We start from the raw sequence: 21,407 nt of genomic DNA on the forward strand, positions 1-21,407 counted from the left end.
TACATTGGTAATGCCCCCATGGCAGCGTGTCGGTGGAATCTGGCACGATATACCGTTGCTTATCATCGTGCGGACTTAGAGCGATTTTTGTTTCTGATATCATGTATATCTTTTGCAATTTGGATCTTATGCATGACTTTTACGCGTCATTTTGATTGCGTCATTCAAGCACCGTGTGTAATCTTCGAACGTTATAGACCTCGCTACAACGTTGCTCTTGACGCCTTTTGATTTCTTTGTATCTTTCTTTCCTTCTACACGCAAGGCATATATTTTCGCTCTAAGTCCAACGAATTCGGTCATGATGGCACCGTTGTTCTCGTTTTTCATAAGGCCAGGAACTTTTTTATTTGCGAACGGAATGCCGTACGCGTTGTCGCTCGAGTAATCGCTCGTGTCAAATTTGTTTATATCGCATTTCATGACATCGTAGACATCATCACATTCTACCAATATGGTATGAGGCTATCAGTATCGGTATACATAATTTTGTACTTTTCGCGAAACAGTGGTGCCATGTACTTGTGGTGAAATTCATACAAACACATCTTGGATATGTCGAGGATGCATATACCCACGTATATTGGTTTATCAAATTTCACTTCGAGTTTCTATCCAACACAGTTCTATCTCGACCAGATTCTCCGAAAAGACACTACGGCTGTGGAAATTTGATTTCGCGATCATTGCCTCAGCACCGTGTCTGCCTTCCCATTGTGTTAATAACTTTATGTCGACGCGATCGCGTACGTTCTCCATGGTTTTCGTCAAATACAGCGTTATTCATATGTTTGTATAAATTTTTTTCAAAATCATTTTTAGCCAAAGTTCTAAATTTTGTGTTTAGTTCTATATAATTGCGTAGTCATGGAGATTGCGAATTGCAATATATGGTGAATATGTGATACGGAGACTGTGACGAGTACACTGCTGCAGGTTACGATAATGTATAACGCTGTTTATCGCATAATGTTACGACGAGCTTGTCATTGCGTTTGCCAGGTGATTTTTCGCGTGTTGGACAGAATGGTAGGTTAGTGTGCGCGTCATGAAGATGTGCGGGTCCTCCGCGTCCATCTCGAGAATATAGCCTGTTGCCGAATCTAACGCAATGAAAGTTTTGTACTTCGTCGACCTATCAAAAATCAGTGTAAGGCATCGGTGGTTGACATATTGCCCAATCGTACAGATTGTTGACATCATATTACATCAAGTACGATGACGGTTTCAATAGATCGTTCGACATGTATTTGTTGTTGGCTCACGCGTACCTGTTCGAATACTGACTCAGACCACCGCGTATACCGCGCTCGATAAATATGGTCATGTCAATGTCTATAAGCAGTTCAAATCTTACACCCGTATGCTTTAACATGGCGTCCACGTGAAGCCCGGTAAGATGTAATACGCGGGGTAGCCGATAACTCGCGACGCAACTGTCACGGAAATTTTCAAAGACATCGACCAACAACAATACATCCGTTTTCAGATATCACTATATTCACCGAGTGTCCGGAATCGCTGTCACACGTTGACGGCATGCGCGTAAGCGTTCTCCGTGTCATCAATGAATCGTAAAACGACTCGCGAGGCGGTAAACATGGCTCCTCCAACTTTTCGACATAGTCAATGTACTCATACGGAAAAACGCTCTTTCGTGTCAAAAGATTAAAATTTTCTTCTGATAAATTGGAAAATTTGTGTTGCAATATTCATAGCTTATTTTTACTGAGAAAAGATACCAATTTGTCCAAAACTAAAAGCGAGAAATCTGAATGAATCTATAAACCATAATTTTACATAATTTTTTTTGTCAATTTTGATACTATCGACATGTTTAGTAAACGAAATATATTTTTCTTTTGTTATCGATAAAAGATCAACACGTCCTTCGTACACATGATAATTTCCTTGATGCTGAAATGCGCGTCGTAGCCTGATAAGTTATGGAAAACTACGCAATACGAATCCCTATAATTTAGATTACAATTTGAGTGCACGAGGACTCTATATCGCCTGGTTAAGTAGTAGTGATCGCGTACCCGCGTATCGTCTGGTGCAAACGGTTTTTCGCATACGTGGCAATGCGTGGCGTTGTTATATTTTTGCCAATCGTCTCGCATGAAATCCTCCATGGGTACGTTAGCCGAAATTATAGACTGTACACTGTGCGCCAAATTTTTGAGTTCTTCCGTGAACCACGCTATCCTTATCACGGCAAAAACGATAGTAAGCCCGATAGTAAGCTGTCGTATGAACAGTGCACATAGTATCCGATGCTAAACATGCTGTGATGATGATACGTGTACGTAGCTGATTCAGGATTCTCATTCGTCTTTTCCAATGCACTCTCCAGTTCGGCGTAAACGACGAATGGAACGCGTTCCTTCCTGCAGTGGTTGTCGAAACTCAGTCATTTATCGTCCTCGCTCGATAGTCTAATTGCGCAATCGTTTAGTTTTTTACAGTCCTCGCTGTGAATCTCTAATTTAGCGCTCGATCTAAAGTAGTGGAGGCATCTGAAAAAAACTGCGTATTTTTTATTATTATTATTATTATTATTATTATTATTATTACGCGTCTTCGAGGAATCGGCGAGGTTCGATATGTTTAGAGTTTATCACCGCGCCCATCAGAATACGGCTTCCGAACGCCATTTCAATGACGCGCCAACGGAATCCATATCCGGCGCCCACATTCACGAATCTTCCATGCTCAGGTTCCTTTAAACTCTCGAACGGCGTGATACATGCGATCAGTGATTATCTATTACTGATTGATAATCGCGGGCGTTTGCCCTCGACTCTGCTCCTCCAATGATTCTACAAATTCGTCGCATCGCTGTTCCCATGTCCTGTACTCGTCTCTACTAAACAAGATAGCTTGCTCAATCAAATTACGCTCTATGTTGCGCTGTCGAATTGACTAATGACATTATTTGACTTAAATCTTGTTATTTTTATATCATTATGTGCGCTGTTTTTATTAATGATATCATCGAGACATCTCTCTTGAAAAAATCTTAAATTACGCTAACAAAATAGTTATACTTTGATGAAATTGCAAATGTCACATTTTTGCAAGTGTTGCATCAAATTACATTGATGTCATCGTCAAAACATGTTAATGTCTTTGAAAAAATTTCTTATATTACGACAAGCAGACAACGCAGTTATATATTAACTGATTTGGCAACGTCGCATTTGTATCAAATTATATTAAAGATTATCATTCTTGAGAAATCGTAAATTACGCTAACAAAGCAGCTATACTTTGATGAAGTTGCAAATGTTGCATTTTATGCAGGTGTTATATCAAATTACATTGATGATGTCATCGCCAAAACATATTAAATGTCCTTGAAAAAAATTTCTTATATTACGCTGACAAGGTCATATTGGAACTTGTAAATTTGCAATTTGTGGTGTCAGATTGCATTGATGTCATCACTGATGCCTCTAAAAATCTTTTGTTATTAATTGTAATTAAATCTAACGTTTGCATTTTTTTGTGTCATTGACCGGAAATGGTCCTATAAATATCCGCGAAGATTTTTTTGTAGAAAATCAGTCTGTGTAAAATGGTTAACCGTAATTGTTTACCGCTCCCGCATTTAATTTGTAATTGGGAATTTAGTTTCCACAATGTGTTAACACGCTAATACTTGGTGTTCAAAATACCAAATAGAGCATCAGGGTTATGTTTCAGTAAAAACCGTTTAGTAAAATGGAAATAAGATCTGAAATTCATACGTGTACTCTAGGCACGTGTGTTACAGTTGACTTTGTATCTTGGCGGAGAGGTATGTATATTATCGACTTGCATGTCTATTATCCACCGAATTTTGGGTCTGAAGATTCTCCCTGTGATTCTTCTGATAATGATGAATAAATTGGGGAAGGGGAGGGGGATAAGGTTTAAAGCGGTTTATGTGACGTTACTGCATTGGAAGACATGGATTCATATGTTCAACTGTAAGTATTTCATTTATACTTGTTTGTGAAAAATTTTTTTCTATAAATGGTTTATCCGTTTGTTCTTTTTCATTACAGTGCGTCTTCACATATAATTTGTGAGGTTGGCGATTCATTATTGGAGTGGAGGAGATATTAAAATATGATAAAATATATGTAGAAATAAATAAATAAATACGGATTAACCTGGATTAACTCTGTATTCAAAATTATTTATTCTCTCTACCATTCTTTTCTATTTCTGCGGTATCATGTTACGCGCGCGTCATCACGCGCGATACCATTGCGCGCAACCGTATCGCACTCTCTCTAAAATAATAATTATAATTCAGTAGAATAAAAAAATATTTCATGAATAATCGCATGTAATAAACGCTGAAGAGAAGATTACATAAGAAGAGGATAGCGAGGCATAAGCGGAAAAAAAATGGTAAATATTAATGGTAAGTATACATGGTAAGTATAGCGCGCGGTGAAGATCACGTTCGGTGGCGGCGGACCGCGCCCGGAGACGGCGATAGGGACCGGCGGCGAACTGCGCCTAGTGGAGGGGATCAGTGGCGGCGGATTACGCCCGGAAGCGGGCCATGCCCGAAGGCGGCGACGGGGACCGGCGGCCATTGACTTTGCGCCATATCTTCATCGCGACACGGACGCAAGTTCCCGCACACCTCCGCTACGTAATTTTCGGCTACGTAATTTCCCCCCACCGGGACATCCTCGTCCTCCACACCACCATCTCCGTGTCTAGTGACATCATCTCCTGTGACGTCTCCTCGCCTAGTGACATTACCTTATGTGACGTCATCCTCCTCCCCCTATGATGTCACACCTTCCCTCGTCTAGTGACGTCACTCGTTCTTCCCTCCCGCACCGCGGGTACTTCCCCGCCCCTCCTCCCCCAGATCTCCTGGGTTAGAATCGGCCTACTCTTACTACTTATATGATTTGAAAATGGGACTATTTATTTGAATAAATCAAATTAATACGAGAAAGTAAATTAATACGAGAAAAGACAGTAGCAGACCTATGTATATTCTAAGCCATGGGGCAAGCCGCGGGGTGAGGGGCCGGGGAGAAAACTGGGCGAGAGGGGTATTGTGGTGCGGGGGGGCAGCCAATGAGCGAGCTGCTTTGTCCTCTCACCACCTCTCGTAGTTTTCCTCCCCGGCCCCCGTCACCACGGACGCATGTGTGTGTGAGCTGGTGACGTCACGGCGTGACACGTCGCGACGATCCGGCGAGCTCGAGAGCGGGCGAGCGACTGAGGGAGTTCGCGCATTTTTCTTCCCGCGTGCGCGCTGTCGCTCTCGCTCGTACCAACGTTTCTCACTCGCTGTAAATATAATATAATAATAAGAGTAATAATCTTACCTCCTTAAAGATACGGTAAGAATCCATTTTACTGTCGCTCTCGCTCGCACCAACGTTTCGTTTGTCGCGTTCGATCGAGTCGCTCTCGCTCGCACCAACGAATAATAATAATCTTACCTCACGTCATGCGTTCTTGGCATACAAGTTCCTTGCTGCTGTCGCTCTCGCTCGCACACAAGCGTTTTCACTCGCGTAAATATAATATAATAATATAATCTTCTCTAGCTAAGGAATGCGTTCTCGCTCCACCAAGTCGCTCTCGCTCGCACCAACATTTAAATTTTCTCACCGCATCCTCAAAGATCGTGTTCGCTAAAATCACTAACGTAATCGGAATCGTTGGAATTTTCATCTACGTCAAAATCAATTTCCTCGAACATTTCGTCTATAATGTTTTCGAATTGTTCCGCGTTCACGTTTCTAATATAATTGACTACGTTGTCAATGTTCGCACGGTCCGCCATACTTTTTTTATCAATTTCGACAAAATAACGAATGAAGAAACATAAGCTCACACGTTTTTTTTCATTACTAACGCTCGTTTAGTGCGAGTAATTATATATATCGTATGATTCCACATCCATTTCCGTCTTCCTTTTTGCGTCTTATTTTTTTCCTATTAAGTTTGCGTCAGCGCGAGTTTCCTTTTTTTCTCTTTTTACGTGAAGATAAAATTGTATATATAAAATAGTTAGGGATACATAGGTAGATTAGAGAGGAAAAAATGAAACGACGCGATTACACAGTGTTTGAAATTAAATATATTAAGTACAGTACAAAATAATTTCACATATTGTAAAAACGTATAGGTTCATCGTTAGCATTAATTGATATATACAATTAACGTTCTCCGAAAATCAAAGCGATCAACTCGCAATCGAGTATGTCGTTGCGGTCGAAGGATTCGTTATCGTACATCGTTTTTAGCACGTTCGCAGATTTCGTGACAGTGGACGCGATAGCAAGAAGTCGTGAAAATTTTTTATCGACGTTATCGGTCATTGCGGTTAGAGAGGAAATGAGACGATTCACACAGTGTTCGAGATTAAATATATTAAGTACAGTACTTTTCGACATGGATAGACGAGCTGTACTTGTTTCTAGACGCAGTATTGGTAGATTATTAATTCGTCCGAAGCGTAACGTTAGATTTCCAACGTACATTGGTGACGGCGCACGTATTCCTTTATTATTTTCGTCGTACTGCAAAAGGGACAAAATGACGTGTTTTTGTTCGAGAAGCTCTCTCCAGATGTCCGGTGAAAGCGGAATCTCTTTACCGTGACAATCTCCCAAAATGATAGTTACGTAAGAAGGGAGTGTGACATTGATACCAATGTTCAAGTATTTGTAGCCAGTTGCAGTTAACGGATATCTTCTCTCGAGAATGCGTACGGTAGGACGGTGTGCGATTTGATGTCTGTAATTAAGGAAAAAAGAAATTGGCAGATGGAAAAGAGAGACGCAAAGGGAAAAGAATATCTACCTATTTGATATGTTATCTTTATCTGGATTCGCATCAGTTGACTCGTCGACTTTTTTTCTTCTTCGTGTTTTGTTCATCGCGATCGTCCTGTTTCATAAGATAATTTATAATATCTGCGTTGTTGAGCATTCTCACGATCGGGAAAAAAAAAAGCTTGGAAAGTGCGTACGAACGATGTTATCGGAATGATCGTTCCTTTCGTACTGATCGTTTAAAAATTATTATAGTATATATTATATGTGTCCTTTCATCCTTTCCTCTTCCTCTTCCTTCTTCGTCTTATTTCTCGGTGTGTGTCAATGTGTATTACTCGATTGAAATAATCGATCTAAGATATCCTGCATTTGTTGTAATAATCCGTTTCGCAAACATTCGACGTTGAGTACGTTTATATTAAATTTTAGCAGCCTCTGTTACGGTTCTCGTGAACTCGTTAAATGTGTAAAATTGTTGTTTTTTGGTAAAGTACAGATTACCATTTATATATCGGAAGGCCAAGGTCGGAGCTGGTGGTTCCTGGGAATACCGCTTGTAACGGTTGATACGAGCAAACATTCATACTACATTCGTCTATCTGCGCCACGTCGTTACCATTGAAAATCGCGTAGGTTTGTCCTCTATTAGTATTTACTACGGTATCGATGAAAGTGTTCGGGGGAAATCCTAGACTCGAGAGACGTTTTGGCCAACCTTCTTTCAATTTGAAACTGGGGTACTCGATCATGTAGACAATATTATTTATAAACAGTACTAGTTCACCCGAAGGTCTTTGATACGCGGCTGATAAGGAGAAATTCTCCGGAAGGAAATCCATGTAGCTGTTTAGTATGTATGGTCCGTCGTATTTTGTATCATCTATATTTATCGACCATACGTAACGTTGGTACGTGACGAATATTCGATGATGCAATACCAATATCGTATCTACATATTGTAAACTAGAGAGATCTATATACTCGGGTTTATCTGTTGTAATTTCAGTAGTTGATGGTGGTGTTGTTGTTGACGTGGTTGTGTAGTTGTTGGTTTTGGATTTTTATCTCCATAGAGTTGTTGAATGGCTAAAATGTCCTCTATGTTGAGTCTAACGATTTTATCCTTATTATTAGCAGTGACATATGCGAACATTATGGAATCTTCACGCGAACTGTGTGTTAATCCTAATGCGTGTCCAATTTCATGCGTTAACGTATTAAGCAGATAATCCTTGTTACTAGCAGATTTTTCGGTTAGATATATATGCCATGGTTCTGCAGCATCCACGTGTATTTCAGCGGTGTAATTAACAACATTTGAAGGATAGAACGCGTGAGCGAGTACTCCACCAGGTCCATCGAACGAGGCGGAGCAAATTTCCTCGCTACGTTTACGATTAGCGTACGTGTGTGTGCCACTACGATAAGATATTAAGATGTCGGGATTTAACGTTTTGCGTTGGAACGTTAAAGACGAATTCGCTGCCCATAGCGAGAACGCGAATGCGGTAGTTGTCAAGATGTGCACATCCGCCAAATGGAAGTTCCACGTGAGATGTGTTTTTGCCCATTTCCTCCTACCTGTATTATGCTCGTGATGCAAAATGTCCGGGAGACCACATCGTGGTTTACGCATTTGATACAACGTATAGTTATTCAATGTACCATCACCCGGTATTTGATAATATTCTTGAAATAACGAAATCGCCTGTTTAAGTTCTCCCTCTTCGAATGATAATTGTTGTTTTCACTCTTACGCAAGTAGCCGTACTTTTGTAGATACAGAATTGTTTCAGTATCTATGCCTTGACGATTCGTCGCTGTCGTTGACGCTGTTGTCGTAGTAAGCGTAACGAAGACGACGACGACGATGACGAACGCGGGGGACATCGCGATGTAGCACAAGTATACGACACGCAGCAGGAAAATAAAGAAAACGATGTGTACTCGAACGCTTTGTCAGCAGTAATGAATCGCGTTCCGTGATTTTTTTATATATACGACACGACGAAATGCTTCGTCAATAGTAATGAATCGCGTCTCGTACTCTTTCATGTGTTTGTTTTTACATTATAATACGACAGCGTGTGACTTTTTGATGAAGAAGGAGAGTGCTTGAAAAAAATATTATACGATTTTGCGAATAACATTAGTCAATGGATTATACTCTATCACCCTGTCGTGAATAATAAGACAATAAGCTGTGGTGTTCAGTGGAATATTTTCCTTACACTCGAATTCTATACGAATATCCACAGTAGCGCTTTTTATCGATTCGTTTTGACGAGAACAATCGATCACTACGAATGGGCCGTGTAAAAGAAATTCCCCGATAGATAACATGGCATCGCGATTGTCGTTACCGTAGTACGTTTTTTGAAATTTTACATACATATCGTAGAGTACAGCATATTTCTTGCGTTCGAAATCTAAATTCATATCGTCGTAAGGATAAAAATCAGAATTTAAAAAAAGTTTCACATTAGTGAGATTACACACGTCGAATTGCGAAACATTTTGCGACGGTTCGTTTTTTTTTCCGGTTTGAAGCGCAAAAATTACGTATCGCGGTTTTTCCAATTGCGATGTTGTTTTAACAGCCCACGAATGCTTCGTTGTACTTTGAAGCAGAGGAAATTCGTACAGGTCCCACGACCGGAAACACATGCTGAGATATCGTCCACCTTCCAGCGTTCGCAAAAGTGATAATTTATTGACATCGTTTAGCACTACATGTGGCATTTTCCATTGTATCTTCGATAGCGTGATTTTAGGTTCCGCCGATGCCTGCGCCACGACGCAATTGTTATCGTTACGCGCACGTATCAGGATAAGTTCGTGTCGCGCGTTTATTACTATGCGTTTGTAATCCTCGCAAAATCCTAGGAGTGTATTGAGCGGTACGCAAAAGTTGAAATCATCGGTCACCGATGTGCGAAAGAAGTGCATTGTGGCGTCCCATCCTGCATTTTCTAACGTTATACTCTTGCTGGTGGTTAACGATACGAAATTTTTGATCGTACTGGTAACACCAACGTTTCTACATCTATCGATTTCCACACCGTCTATCTCGTATCGAATCTCATCGAACATGAACGCGACACAATTGTTCGATAGTTTTGGTTGTTCGGATTTGTCTCTAGCTGATTTCTTCGCTGAAAATTTTCCCTCGACGTAGAGAAAACTCTCACACGGTAACGTGTACAGATCTTGGTGTTGTATAGGTATTCGTATTTCATCGCTGTATCCGAATGTGGTGTTAGCGTATGGGTTGTAAGTGTGAGTCTCGATCTTAACGATACGGTCGTCGAAGATGGGTTCACTTCCTATATGTAGAATATCGCGACTCATTTCTCACGACGAATCCCAGAGATCGTAGAAATGCGACGTTCGCAGCGTTCAATCTGTCCTCCGTTCCTCTCCGCTTTCCTTCAACGTATCGTTCGGTGAGCAATGATAATTGCGACGTCTGCGGTACGATTGTCGCCGTAGATGTATTCTTACAATCGTGCGACTCGTTCAGAACGAGCATCTTTCGCTCGTGAGCATATTTTTACCGTTTACGTCGTATATGAAGTCGAATCGATATCGCCTCTCCACGAAGGTTTATCAACTGTCCGTTTTGATCCACTATACGTATCGTTATATCGGTAACGTTTCTCGCGACGACTGGGAGATAAATGACGTGTGTAGGAGTATCAGACAATTTATATCCAGGTGGAACGTTCATCGCGAATTCGTGTATCGTATGCGCTGGTTTATCGTTGTTGTACGCACCCGAAGTAATGTTGCATTCTACACGAATTACAGTTACATTCATAATGTTTACAGGTTTGTCAGACGCGTACCACTTGTTCGGTTGTATTACGCGAGAGTTCGAATAACCTAATAGCGAACCGATGTTATTCGGTTTCGTAAAATTTATCCGGTACGCACATTTGATCTCGCTTCTCATAGTATTCTCATTGGCTCGAAGATTCAGTATCTCTTCTGTATGAGTACTATCGTTGCCATCGTTGTCGTCGAATATGTACGCGTAGTCATTATCATTATCTTTATCGTCAGACGTTTGTCGTAGTATGTGACGGATAGCAGCTCTCAGATACTTGTTTATAGCACTCAATTCGTACGATCCTTCGGGAATCGTGATTATTTTGTCGTCGGTATCGAAGTAGAAGTTATTATTCGTGGAAGTAACATTCGGTATCGCGTTGTACGTCTCGAAATTCGTAAGACCCAATTCGTATTCACCGTTACTTAAATCCAACGCAGGGAAGTAACTCGCCGTGAGGATACTGGTTGTTCCAGTTAACGTGAGAGTCAACGACATGATGTAATCAAAGGTAAACGCTCAACTGAGATGACTCACACGACGCATTATTAGATAAATTTTTTTCTCCAATCTATTTCTCGAAGAAATCGTAGACACAACTGACCACAAATACTCTGATCGAATGTTTGATAAGAGCGACGATTATACGTTACGTTGTTTCCGAGATAGTGTTCGAGTTCCCTTGACGGTCTAAGATTGCCAAAACCATCGAAGTAAACGGCATTATTTCCCTTTTTCGCATAAGCAACTCAGTGTGTACCCGCATTTTCCGAATTATCGAGATTTACCGCTTTCATTACGATGTGGTTTCGTCGATAACGCGTCACGCATAAACACAGCTCTGAAGAATGGTAAATGCAAACGATGCGCCGCACAGCTCAACTGTTCGTTCGTTGTGACACCGGAGAGCGGTATTTTAAAAGTCTCTAACGTTTCCTTCCACAATGTTTTTTTTTATCTCTTGTCTTTCTTTTCCTCACGTTACCACCGCCACCACGTTTGTAGGGCGCTAGATACAGTCCACGATCTTCCGTCTGACGTCGAGCAGCTTTGCGATCACTTACAGCTCTCGCCACGCTCGCCGCTCCACCGATCAAAGATCCGAGTGCATCTAACATTGGTAAAATCGATAGGAAACCTCCGCGTTTCGTTATCGGAAGTAGTCTCTTCCTTTTTGTTTTTTTTCTTCTTTTCATACCCATTCCTAATTTCGTTTTTGCTTTCATGGCTGCCCATACAGCGGTCGCGGCAGCTTTCTCACCAAACGTCGAATCACTCGCTGTTATACGTTCGCGTGCTCTTTCGGCAAGAACTCGATCGGCAATGTGACGATCGGTGAGATTGCTTCGCGAATAGGCGATATCGTGTTCGCGACATGTTGCGTCCAATCAATTTATACCTCGATCGCCACGCGCTAGTCTTTTCGCGAGACGAGTACCGGGTCCACAAAATTGATAACCAGGTATATGTACTTCGAACGGAAGCGCGTTTATTGTCTTGTCAAGTAAACCTGCTCCATACGCAGGAGTCATTCCCTCCTCCTCCACGCTATCTTATTTCATACGACATATGTCGCAATTTTTGATAAGTGGTGGCGGACTGTCTATGTGTGTTCGTTGCTACGAACGATTGTAATGCTCTGTACACGGACGATAGCGTTGCACTTCGGGATCCGTTTTTAAATGTTCAGGTAATCGATCCCACAGTAACTCCACGTAATTCTCAAATTCCTGTAGAAGAACGATTTTCGGTATGTATTGCAATTGCTCGGCGGTAAAATCGAGAATCCGACGTTTATCCGTTAGTAAGAAAAACATTTTTTGCGATAACAACAACAACGACGACGACGACGACAACGATGACGATTGCTGTTTACAGTAAAACTGTGTGGATCGAGTGCCTGTTCGGGGATATAAATAGTGCTGAAAAAACTCGCTCGCGTTACATCGCGCACGCGCGTTACACAAGTAAATGCGATTCGTACGACAATCACGGGCGATAGGAGTGTCGAATCTCGACCGCAAGGCGCGACTCATGTCCGATGTTGCGTCGCGAAATGACAAGAAGAACTCCGTCGCGGAACTGAGTTTAATTATAAAGTGAATCGTTGTGACGAAAATCGCGACAGTGGTCAGGTTCGCGCGAATTCGATATGATGTCTGTGAATAAAATTGGTATGTCTATGAGAGGGAACGACGTCGAAAAATCGCGATCGTCGATAGAATCTTTACGAAATTACGTGCACGACAGTGAGCTTTGTCTGAATCCGGATCATTACGCGAAGGAGCGAAAAATAGAACACGTAGCCGCGCCGGAATTCGACACCGATGTGGTAAAAGTTACGAGCGTACGCTTCGAGATACGCGAAACGAGATCGAGGAATTATTTAGAACGATAAGGAGAGATGTACAGGAAGTGCATAGCGATGTGGAGAAGTTGCGAAGAAACGTGGAAAAGAATGTGATGCGAATGTCTGACGAGATTCAGCATTTGAATCGAGATATAACGATACGAATTAAAAATGTAGTGACCAACGAGACATTGGAGAAATCGTTTAAAACGACCGGGAGAGATACGATCGTGCGCGCGCTTCAGGATACGCAGAAAGATATCTTGAACGATGTGGAAAAAGTGCGAAACAACGTGGAGGAGGTCTCGAAAGGTGTATACGCGCTATCGATGAGAGTGTCTAACGAGATTCAGCGCGGTATAACTGCGTCAACGAATGAATGACACGAAGGAGACGCTAGAGAGATTGTTTAAAAACGACAGGAAGAGAGATACGATCGTACTCGCGCTTCGGAAAGTGTCCAACGATATGCAGATACTGCATCACGATATAGGTGATCTGCATCGATAATATCGAAGAAAGTGCGTAACGAGAATGAGATTCGGCATCTGAATCGAGGGTACCTGCTTTAAAAGATACGCGCTCGTTTCCTGTCACAACAAAGAGAGAGGTAGATGAGTGTCGAGAAACAAAAACTCGTGAAAGAACTCCACGCGCCCGCGCGAAGAAATTTTCCACGTCGTCGCGTCGTGGTGCACGACCGCGATGATTTGTGGCAAGCCGACGTAGTCGAGATGCGTCCCTACGTGCGATTCAACAAAGGTTACAATTACATTTTAACCGTTATCGATGTTTTGTAAATACGTATGGGCTCTACCGCTCAAGAGCAAGAATGGAAGCGATGTAGCCACAGCGTTATCCAAAATATTTCGCGAGGACGAACGATACCCACGAAACCTGCAGACAGATCAAGGAAAGGAATTTTACAACACTACCGTGCAGAAAAAAATTGTGAAAAGATACAACATAAATCATTATTCGACGTATTCGGTGATGAAAGCGTCGGTAGTGGAACGATTCAATCGTTCACACTCAAGAATAACATGTGGAAAACATTCACGTTAAACGGCTCGTACAAATGGATCGACGAGTTATCGCGTCTATTGTCAGATTATAATCATCGTAAACATCAAACTATTGGGATACGACCGATAGACGTAACTCCCATCGTTGCAAAACGACTCTTGTCGACGGTATACAGTCATGTAAAAATTGCCGCTCCAACGAGATTCAAGGTAGGCGATCCAGTACGTATTAGTAAATTCAAGACAATTTTTGAAAAGGGTTATACACCCAATTGGTCCACCGAGATTTTTTACATCGTTAAAACACAACGTACGAATCCTGCAACGTATCTATTGAAAGATTATCAAGGAAAGCCGATACCTGATGGATTCTACGAACACGAATTGCAGCGAGTCTCTAATCCGGACGTTTATCTCGTGGAAAAAATACTACGCAAACAAGAAAACGAAGTGTACGTGAAATGGTTAGGAATGGACAATTCACATAATTCTTGGATAGATAAAACGAATGTATTGTAACTTTCTTTATTTATTACAATAAAAAACTACAGCACATTACAGAGGTATTTTATAATGTCCCCGAGGTAGAGTAGCGACCGATTCGGGTACGACGTATCGCTTATCATCGTACGGACTAAGAGCGAGCTTTAATTCAGACACTGTGTAAATCTCGTGCAACGTCGATCGTATGCACGACTGACGTCTCGACTGTACCGTCGCATCGTTCAAATATCGCGCATAATCGTCGAAAGTGATCGTTTTCGACAACGTTTTTCTTGATACCTTTTATTCTCTTCGTATCGCTCTTTCCGATCACTCTTAATGCGTACATCTTCGCTCTGAGTCCTATGAATTCCGTCATAATTGCACCATCATTTTCGTCTTTCATCAAATCGGGTATTTTATTATTAACGCGTAGAATATCATACGCATTTCTCTCAGGATAATCACTCGTGTCGAATCTCGCGATATCACGCTTGATGTTCTCGTACACATTCTTACATTCTAAAAGATAAATTAAGTTGTCCGTGTCCGTGTACATAATCTTACATCTATCGCGATACAATGGTATCATGTATTCATAGTGAAATTCATACAGACGCAATTTAGATATCTCGAGAATGCACATACCTACGTATATCGGTTTATTTAATTTCACCTCGAGTTTGCGCAATTCAACAGCGATTAGATTTTCAGAAAAGATACTTCTACTGTGAAAATTCGGTTTCGCTATCATCGCTTCCGCACCGTATCTCCCATCCCAACGCGTTATAAGCCGAACGTTAACATGATCGCGTATGTTCTCTATCGTTTTTTCAAATACCGCATTATTCATCAATTTGTAAAGATTTTTCTTAAAATCGTTATTCGCGAGTATTCTAAATCTCGTATTAAGTTCAATATATCCGCGAAGCCATGAGGATTGTGCGAATTGTAATATTCGATGAATTTTTTTTACGTGTAATCCATGCTGAATAAACATTGTTGTAAATTGCGATAGTGCACGATATAGCACTCCTTATCGTAAAGAGTGGCCAGTAGTTTGTCATTCCGTTTTCTGGGAGGCCGTTCGCGATTGGGGCAGAATGGAAGGTCTGCATGAGCGTCGTGTACGTTTTGCGAATACGCAAGATCGACCTCTAGAATATAACCAACAACGGAGTCTGACGACACTGACATTACGTCAAAGCGCTCGATGTCGTCGACCCATTGAAATTCTCCGTACGGTAAAAATTCGGACATCGCCCAACCGTACAGATTGTTCACATCGAAGTACATGAGATACGTCGAAGGTTTCGAAGGATCGTACGAAGATGCATTGTACTTGTTATTAGCTTGCGCGTATCTATGCGAACATTGACTTAAACCACCGCGTATACCACGTTCCACAAACATCACCATGTCAATGTCGGTGAGTAATTCGAATCGAATATCAGTGTATTTCAACATAGCGTCCCACGTATATCCCGGTAAAGTGTAATACATTGGATCCAATCCATAACTATCGATACACGTATCACGAAAATTTTTAAAAACATCTGCTAATAAAAGCACATCTGTCTTAAGATACAAATCACTGTAATCGCTGAGAATCTCTATGCGGAAACGTTGCCAAACGTTTGTCGCGTGTTGATAATCGTCATCGTAAGCGGTCTCGTCGGTCAACGGACTGTAAAACAATTCACGCGATGGTAAACTAGTCTCGTCTAGCTTATCGACGCTGTCGATGTACTCGTACGGAAACACTCCTTTTCGCGTAAGCAAATCGAAATCCTCAGCGTCAAGATTGGAAAATTCCGATCGCATGATTTTCAATTTACTCTTATCGAAATATGATACCAATTTTTCGAGACTAGTATTGAGAAATTTAAACGAATCCACAAAGCGCACTTTCACACAGTCCTTTCCTCTTTAGAGTTTACTGTATCCCCGACATGTTTCGTAAACGATATATAATTTTCTTTCGTTATAGGTAACACGTCAACTCTATCCGCAAAACTGTTAGCAATATCTTTTATGATAAAATGAGCGTCGTAACCTGCCAAATTGTGAAAGAATACAGGAATAACGTATGTATCCTGATAATGTAAATTGCAACGTGAATGTGCGGGACCTCTGTAACGTCCGGTCAAATGACAGTGATCGCGTACGCGCACATCTCCTTCCTCAAATGGTCTTTCGCAGATATGATAGTGAGTCGAACGCGTTTCGAAATTTTTCCCACTCGACGTTCGATGTAAATTCCGCCATAGTCACATTATTGTCGAATATCGTTTTCGCACGATGCGTCAAATCGTATAATTCCTTGACAAACCACGATATGCAATCCTCGCCGCGATAAGATTTGTACATCGACGCAGTCTCATCGTATATACAACGTATGTAGTACCCTACGCTGAAAATCTTGTGATGCTGATAGGTGAATCTCGGAATGTTTTCATCGTTGGTCCTCTTCTTCTCCAGTATACACTCCAAATCGGCATAAACCACCAAAAAGAAGCCGCTCCTTATTATGATCACGAAACGATAATTACTTATCGTTCTCATTCGGAAGAATAACAGCACAATCGTTCGTCGTAGTACAGTCAACGATGTGAAGCGACAACTTCTCGCTCGTATAAAAGTAATGCAGACATCTGTAAGATAACAAATCGTACGCGTTACACAACTATATATATACCGGGTGTCTCAGAGCACCCGTACCACCCTTTTAAAAGGTAGGGATGTGTTTGTACAAAAAAATGGTTCAGACAAAATTTGCAGGATTTCGGGAGATCTATCTGATGGTGACCTTGAATTTGACCTTGAGATCGACCTTGGGCATAACTCAAGGTCAAAGTACAAAAAATAGTTCAAACAATACTAGGTATTTACATAGCTATGATGCATCCATCTGCTGGTGAATTTGAATTCTACCTTTAGATTCATTTGTAGTCGTGTACATCGATTTTTAAAGATTCCTAATTATCAAGATCTTGAACAGTCGATGCCGCCTGTGTCAGCGTTACCCAAGATGTACCACGTGGAGGTCACAAGGTCGGACTTACACCTCGTCGGGGTGCTTTTTTAAGGTGGTTCCCCTTGCCGTCACCTTTGTTCGTACGCATGTGTTCAGTCTAGATTTTCGAAGTGTCCTCCACGTGCATGTATGCAGGCTGTTATTCTTCGTTGAAAATCATCCGTCACCCGACGAATTTCGACAGGATCTAGAGACTGAATGGCTTCTCGAATTCTGTTCTTCATGTCTTCTGAAGTCGTAGGTCGTTCGCGGTATACGAGATCTTTTATTCTTCCCCACAAATAAAAATCCAAAATTGTAAGATTCGGTGATCGTGGTGGCCAGTTATGTGGACCTATCCATTGGCCGCGAAATATGCGGTTCAGTTGTTGACGAGCAATGACAGACGTGTGGGCTGGACATCCATCCTGTTGAAACCACATATTTAGACGTAGTTGAAGTGGAATATCTTCAAGTAAACGTGGGAGTTCGTTTTCGAGTAAATCGACTAAACTGAATTAAACTACACTAAACTAAACTAAACTGAACTGAACTGAACTCAACTAAACTGAACTGAACTAAACTTACTTGTTTGTTTTGCTTTTCTCCCTTTGCTCGCTTAAGAGTTTTATAAACTGTCGGTTTTTTTTTAGGTGCGTTTTATACCTAGGTAGGTAGGTACTTAGGTATTTCAATATTCGGGGATTATTATTCATTTATAGGTAGATATGTCTTACTCAAGCGAAGAAGCTGCGTTAATGTTGTCGGTTTTGGGTAGGGCTGGAAGTTTTCGCGAAGCTGAAAGAATGTGGCGAAATGAATATCCCGATCGTACACCGCATTCGCGCAATGTTTTCAGTCGTTTGCAACGGCGGATAATTCAAAAAGGTATCGTCCAACCGGATTATAATAAAGGAATGCAAATTCATCGTCCGCTTCGTGCAGTACGGGCACCTGATATAATTGCTTCTGCTCTTGTAAATCCTACCGATTCTTTAAGAAGACGAGAAAGAGATAGTGGAATAAGTAGAAGCACTATCAGTAGAATTTTGCGAGAAAATTCATTTCATCCATATCGAATGTCACTTCACCAGGCTATGACATTGGACGATCATAGACAAAGATATTCTGTAATTGGATTACTCAACAATTACCTACTTTCCATAGAAGTATCTTGTTTTCTGATGAGTGCACTTTCAAAAGTGATGGCGAAGTGAACACACATAATCTCCGTTATTGGGCGCAAGAGAATCCACATTGGTATCGAGAAATCGATCATCAACGTATCTGGAAAGTCAATGTTTGGTGTGGAATTGTTGATACGCATATCGTCGGACCATTTTTCTTTGAAGAAAATCTAAACCATTTTCTGTATGTCGATTTACTCGAAAACGAACTCCCACGTTTACTTGAAGATATTCCACTTCAACTACGTCTAAATATGTGGTTTCAATAGGATGGATGTCCAGCCCACACGTCTGTCATTGCTCGTCAACAACTGAACCGCATATTTCGCGGCCAATGGATAGGTAAATATGGTCCACATAACTGGCCACCACGATCACCAATTGATCTTACAATTTTGGATTTTTATTTGTGGGGAAGAATAAAAGACCTCGTATACTGCGAACGACCTACGACTTCAGAAGACAGAATTCGAGAAGCCATTCAGTCTCTAGATCCTGTCGAAATCCGTCGGGTGACGGATGATTTTCAACGAAGAATAACAGCCTGCATACATGCACGTGGAGGACACTTCGAAAATCTAGACTGAACACATGCGTACGAACAAAGGTGACGGCAAGGGGAACCACCTTAAAAAAGCACCCCGACGAGGTGTAAGTCCGACCTTGTGACCTCTACGTGGTACATCTTGGGTAACGCTGACACAGGCGGCATCGACTGTTCAAGATCTTGATAATTAGGAATCTTTAAAAATCGATGTACACGACTACAAATGAATCTAAAGGTAGAATTCAAATTCACCAGCAGATGGATGCATCATAGTTATGTAAATACCTAGTATTGTTTGAACTATTTTTTGTACAAACACATCCATATCTTTTAGAAGGTTGGTACGGGTGTTCTAAAAGTAACTTGACCTCCACATGACCTCTAAGGGTAATTTTGACCTAGGCTTGATAACGTATTCGGACGTAAAATTTTCCGCTATTTTCATTTGTGATGTCATGAATAAGGGTTTACATTTGTAAAACGGTACTTTGACCTTGAGTTATGCCCAACGTCGACCTCAAGGTCAAATTCAAGGTCACCATCAGATAGATATCCCGAAATCCTGCAAATTTTGTCTGAACCATTTTTTTGTACAAACACATCCCTACCTTTTAAAAGGGTGGTACGGGTGCTCTGAGACACCCGGTATATATATATATATATATATATATATATATGTATATACAAACAATTAGTGTACCCACCTATCGCACAGATACTTCTTTCCTGTATTCTTGCTCAATTGCGAACCTGTCAATCGTGACAGATCTTTAATCCATGTGAAATGAGCGATGACGTTTTCGCGTCTCGACTCTTGCAGGTACAACAGATTTACGTGTTTCTCTTTCTTCTCTTTGGTTAGACGAAGAGGAACGATTACATTACCATCGTCTTTTTTTTCCACCCCTCTTTCGCTCGGTAAATACGTTGATAGATATATCGTTCAAAAGTTCAAATTTCGTAATTTGTTTTAAGGTAACAGGAAACTCGATACCCTCAAGATTCAATACAGTAGTATAAACCTGATACGATAATTTCCTATTCACATGACTTTGACTGGATACAGAGCGACGACCACCGACCAAGCGAAACATGCATTGTCCATCGAACGCACATTGATTACCGCCTTCCTCAGCATAATTTCTCGCGGCAGCTTCACCCAACATCCCGCATACATAGGATTATATTTGTTAACATTTATAATTAGATTCAATATACGTGATAGCGCCCATCCACTGTCACGTTCCTGAAATTCCTTCAATGCCGCTAAAGTATCATCTGTCACGTGTTTATCGTACCACTCTCGCAGATCGGATGTGTCGAAAAGCTCGTGATTTTTCGTAGTAATACTCTTAGCAGATCTCTTAGCATCCGCAACGAACTCACCGTTGAATATTGTATTCACTTTCAAACAAATATGTCTCTGAAGATTATCGCGTACCCGATCGAGAACGATATCTCTCGCGTAATCGAGAAACTGTCGAGGTTCGATGTAATTCGAATTCAACACCACACCAGTCAATACGCGATTGTTAAAAGCTGTTTCTCCAACCACGAGAATCCCCCTCTTTTTTGCGATTCGACATAGCCAGTGTCCACATGTTCAAAACGTTGTCGTAGGACATTTCTCAAACCTTCCAATCGTGCTAGTCGAGCGATCGCTGCATTTACAACTCCGGCAGATGTTCGTCGACGTTTACCGCTTCGATACGTCTCCCGCAAGAAATCGAGACACTCGTCACATTTTTCCTCCCATACTCGATACGTGTCCGCTGTATCGATACTCGTTGCACGATGAAAAAGAACCTCCACCTTTTCCTCATCCATCTCTATATATTAAACAAATCACTATCCTCGATTATACGTGAACCAGAGTGTTTCACCACAACTATCTATAGGTATATCGAATTTAATCTTTTTGTACATCCGTCCAATGTCATCGATTCGCACACCTTTCATTGCCGCGTTCTCGTACCTTCTCGTGCGATCGTCAACAACAACTACCGCACTTTGAATCCATAAAATCTCTCGCGAACAGTAATTTCCAATCTCTCTCCGCAAATGATGTGTAGCTAAATTCCAACACTTCTTCTTCTTGATGCAAGATGTAACCACCGTAGAACTCGGCACCATACTCTCATAACAATACACATCGCTA

General features: G+C 41.3%; 2 protein-coding genes across 4 annotated transcripts in view; one reads left to right on the forward strand and one right to left on the reverse strand.

The window, feature by feature from the left end:
* LOC105152712 (coiled-coil domain-containing protein 39) overlaps positions 1-21,407 on the forward strand; it is a 231,403-nt gene that overhangs the window by 24,949 nt on the left and 185,047 nt on the right. The window lies entirely within an intron of this gene.
* On the reverse strand, positions 6,698-8,556 carry LOC147906572 (matrix metalloproteinase-18-like; the record flags this gene model as incomplete). The annotated part of the gene is given in 4 exon segments (XM_087416349.1): positions 6,698-7,235; positions 7,237-7,348; positions 7,350-7,800; positions 7,842-8,556. Coding segments are annotated over 4 exon segments (1,383 nt in total), but the record flags the coding sequence as incomplete, so codon positions are not given.

The sequence above is a fragment of the Acromyrmex echinatior genome, unplaced genomic scaffold (genome assembly GCF_024713525.1).
Source record: "Acromyrmex echinatior isolate Ae372 unplaced genomic scaffold, ASM2471352v2 Scaffold20, whole genome shotgun sequence".
Lineage (NCBI taxonomy): Eukaryota > Metazoa > Arthropoda > Insecta > Hymenoptera > Formicidae > Acromyrmex > Acromyrmex echinatior.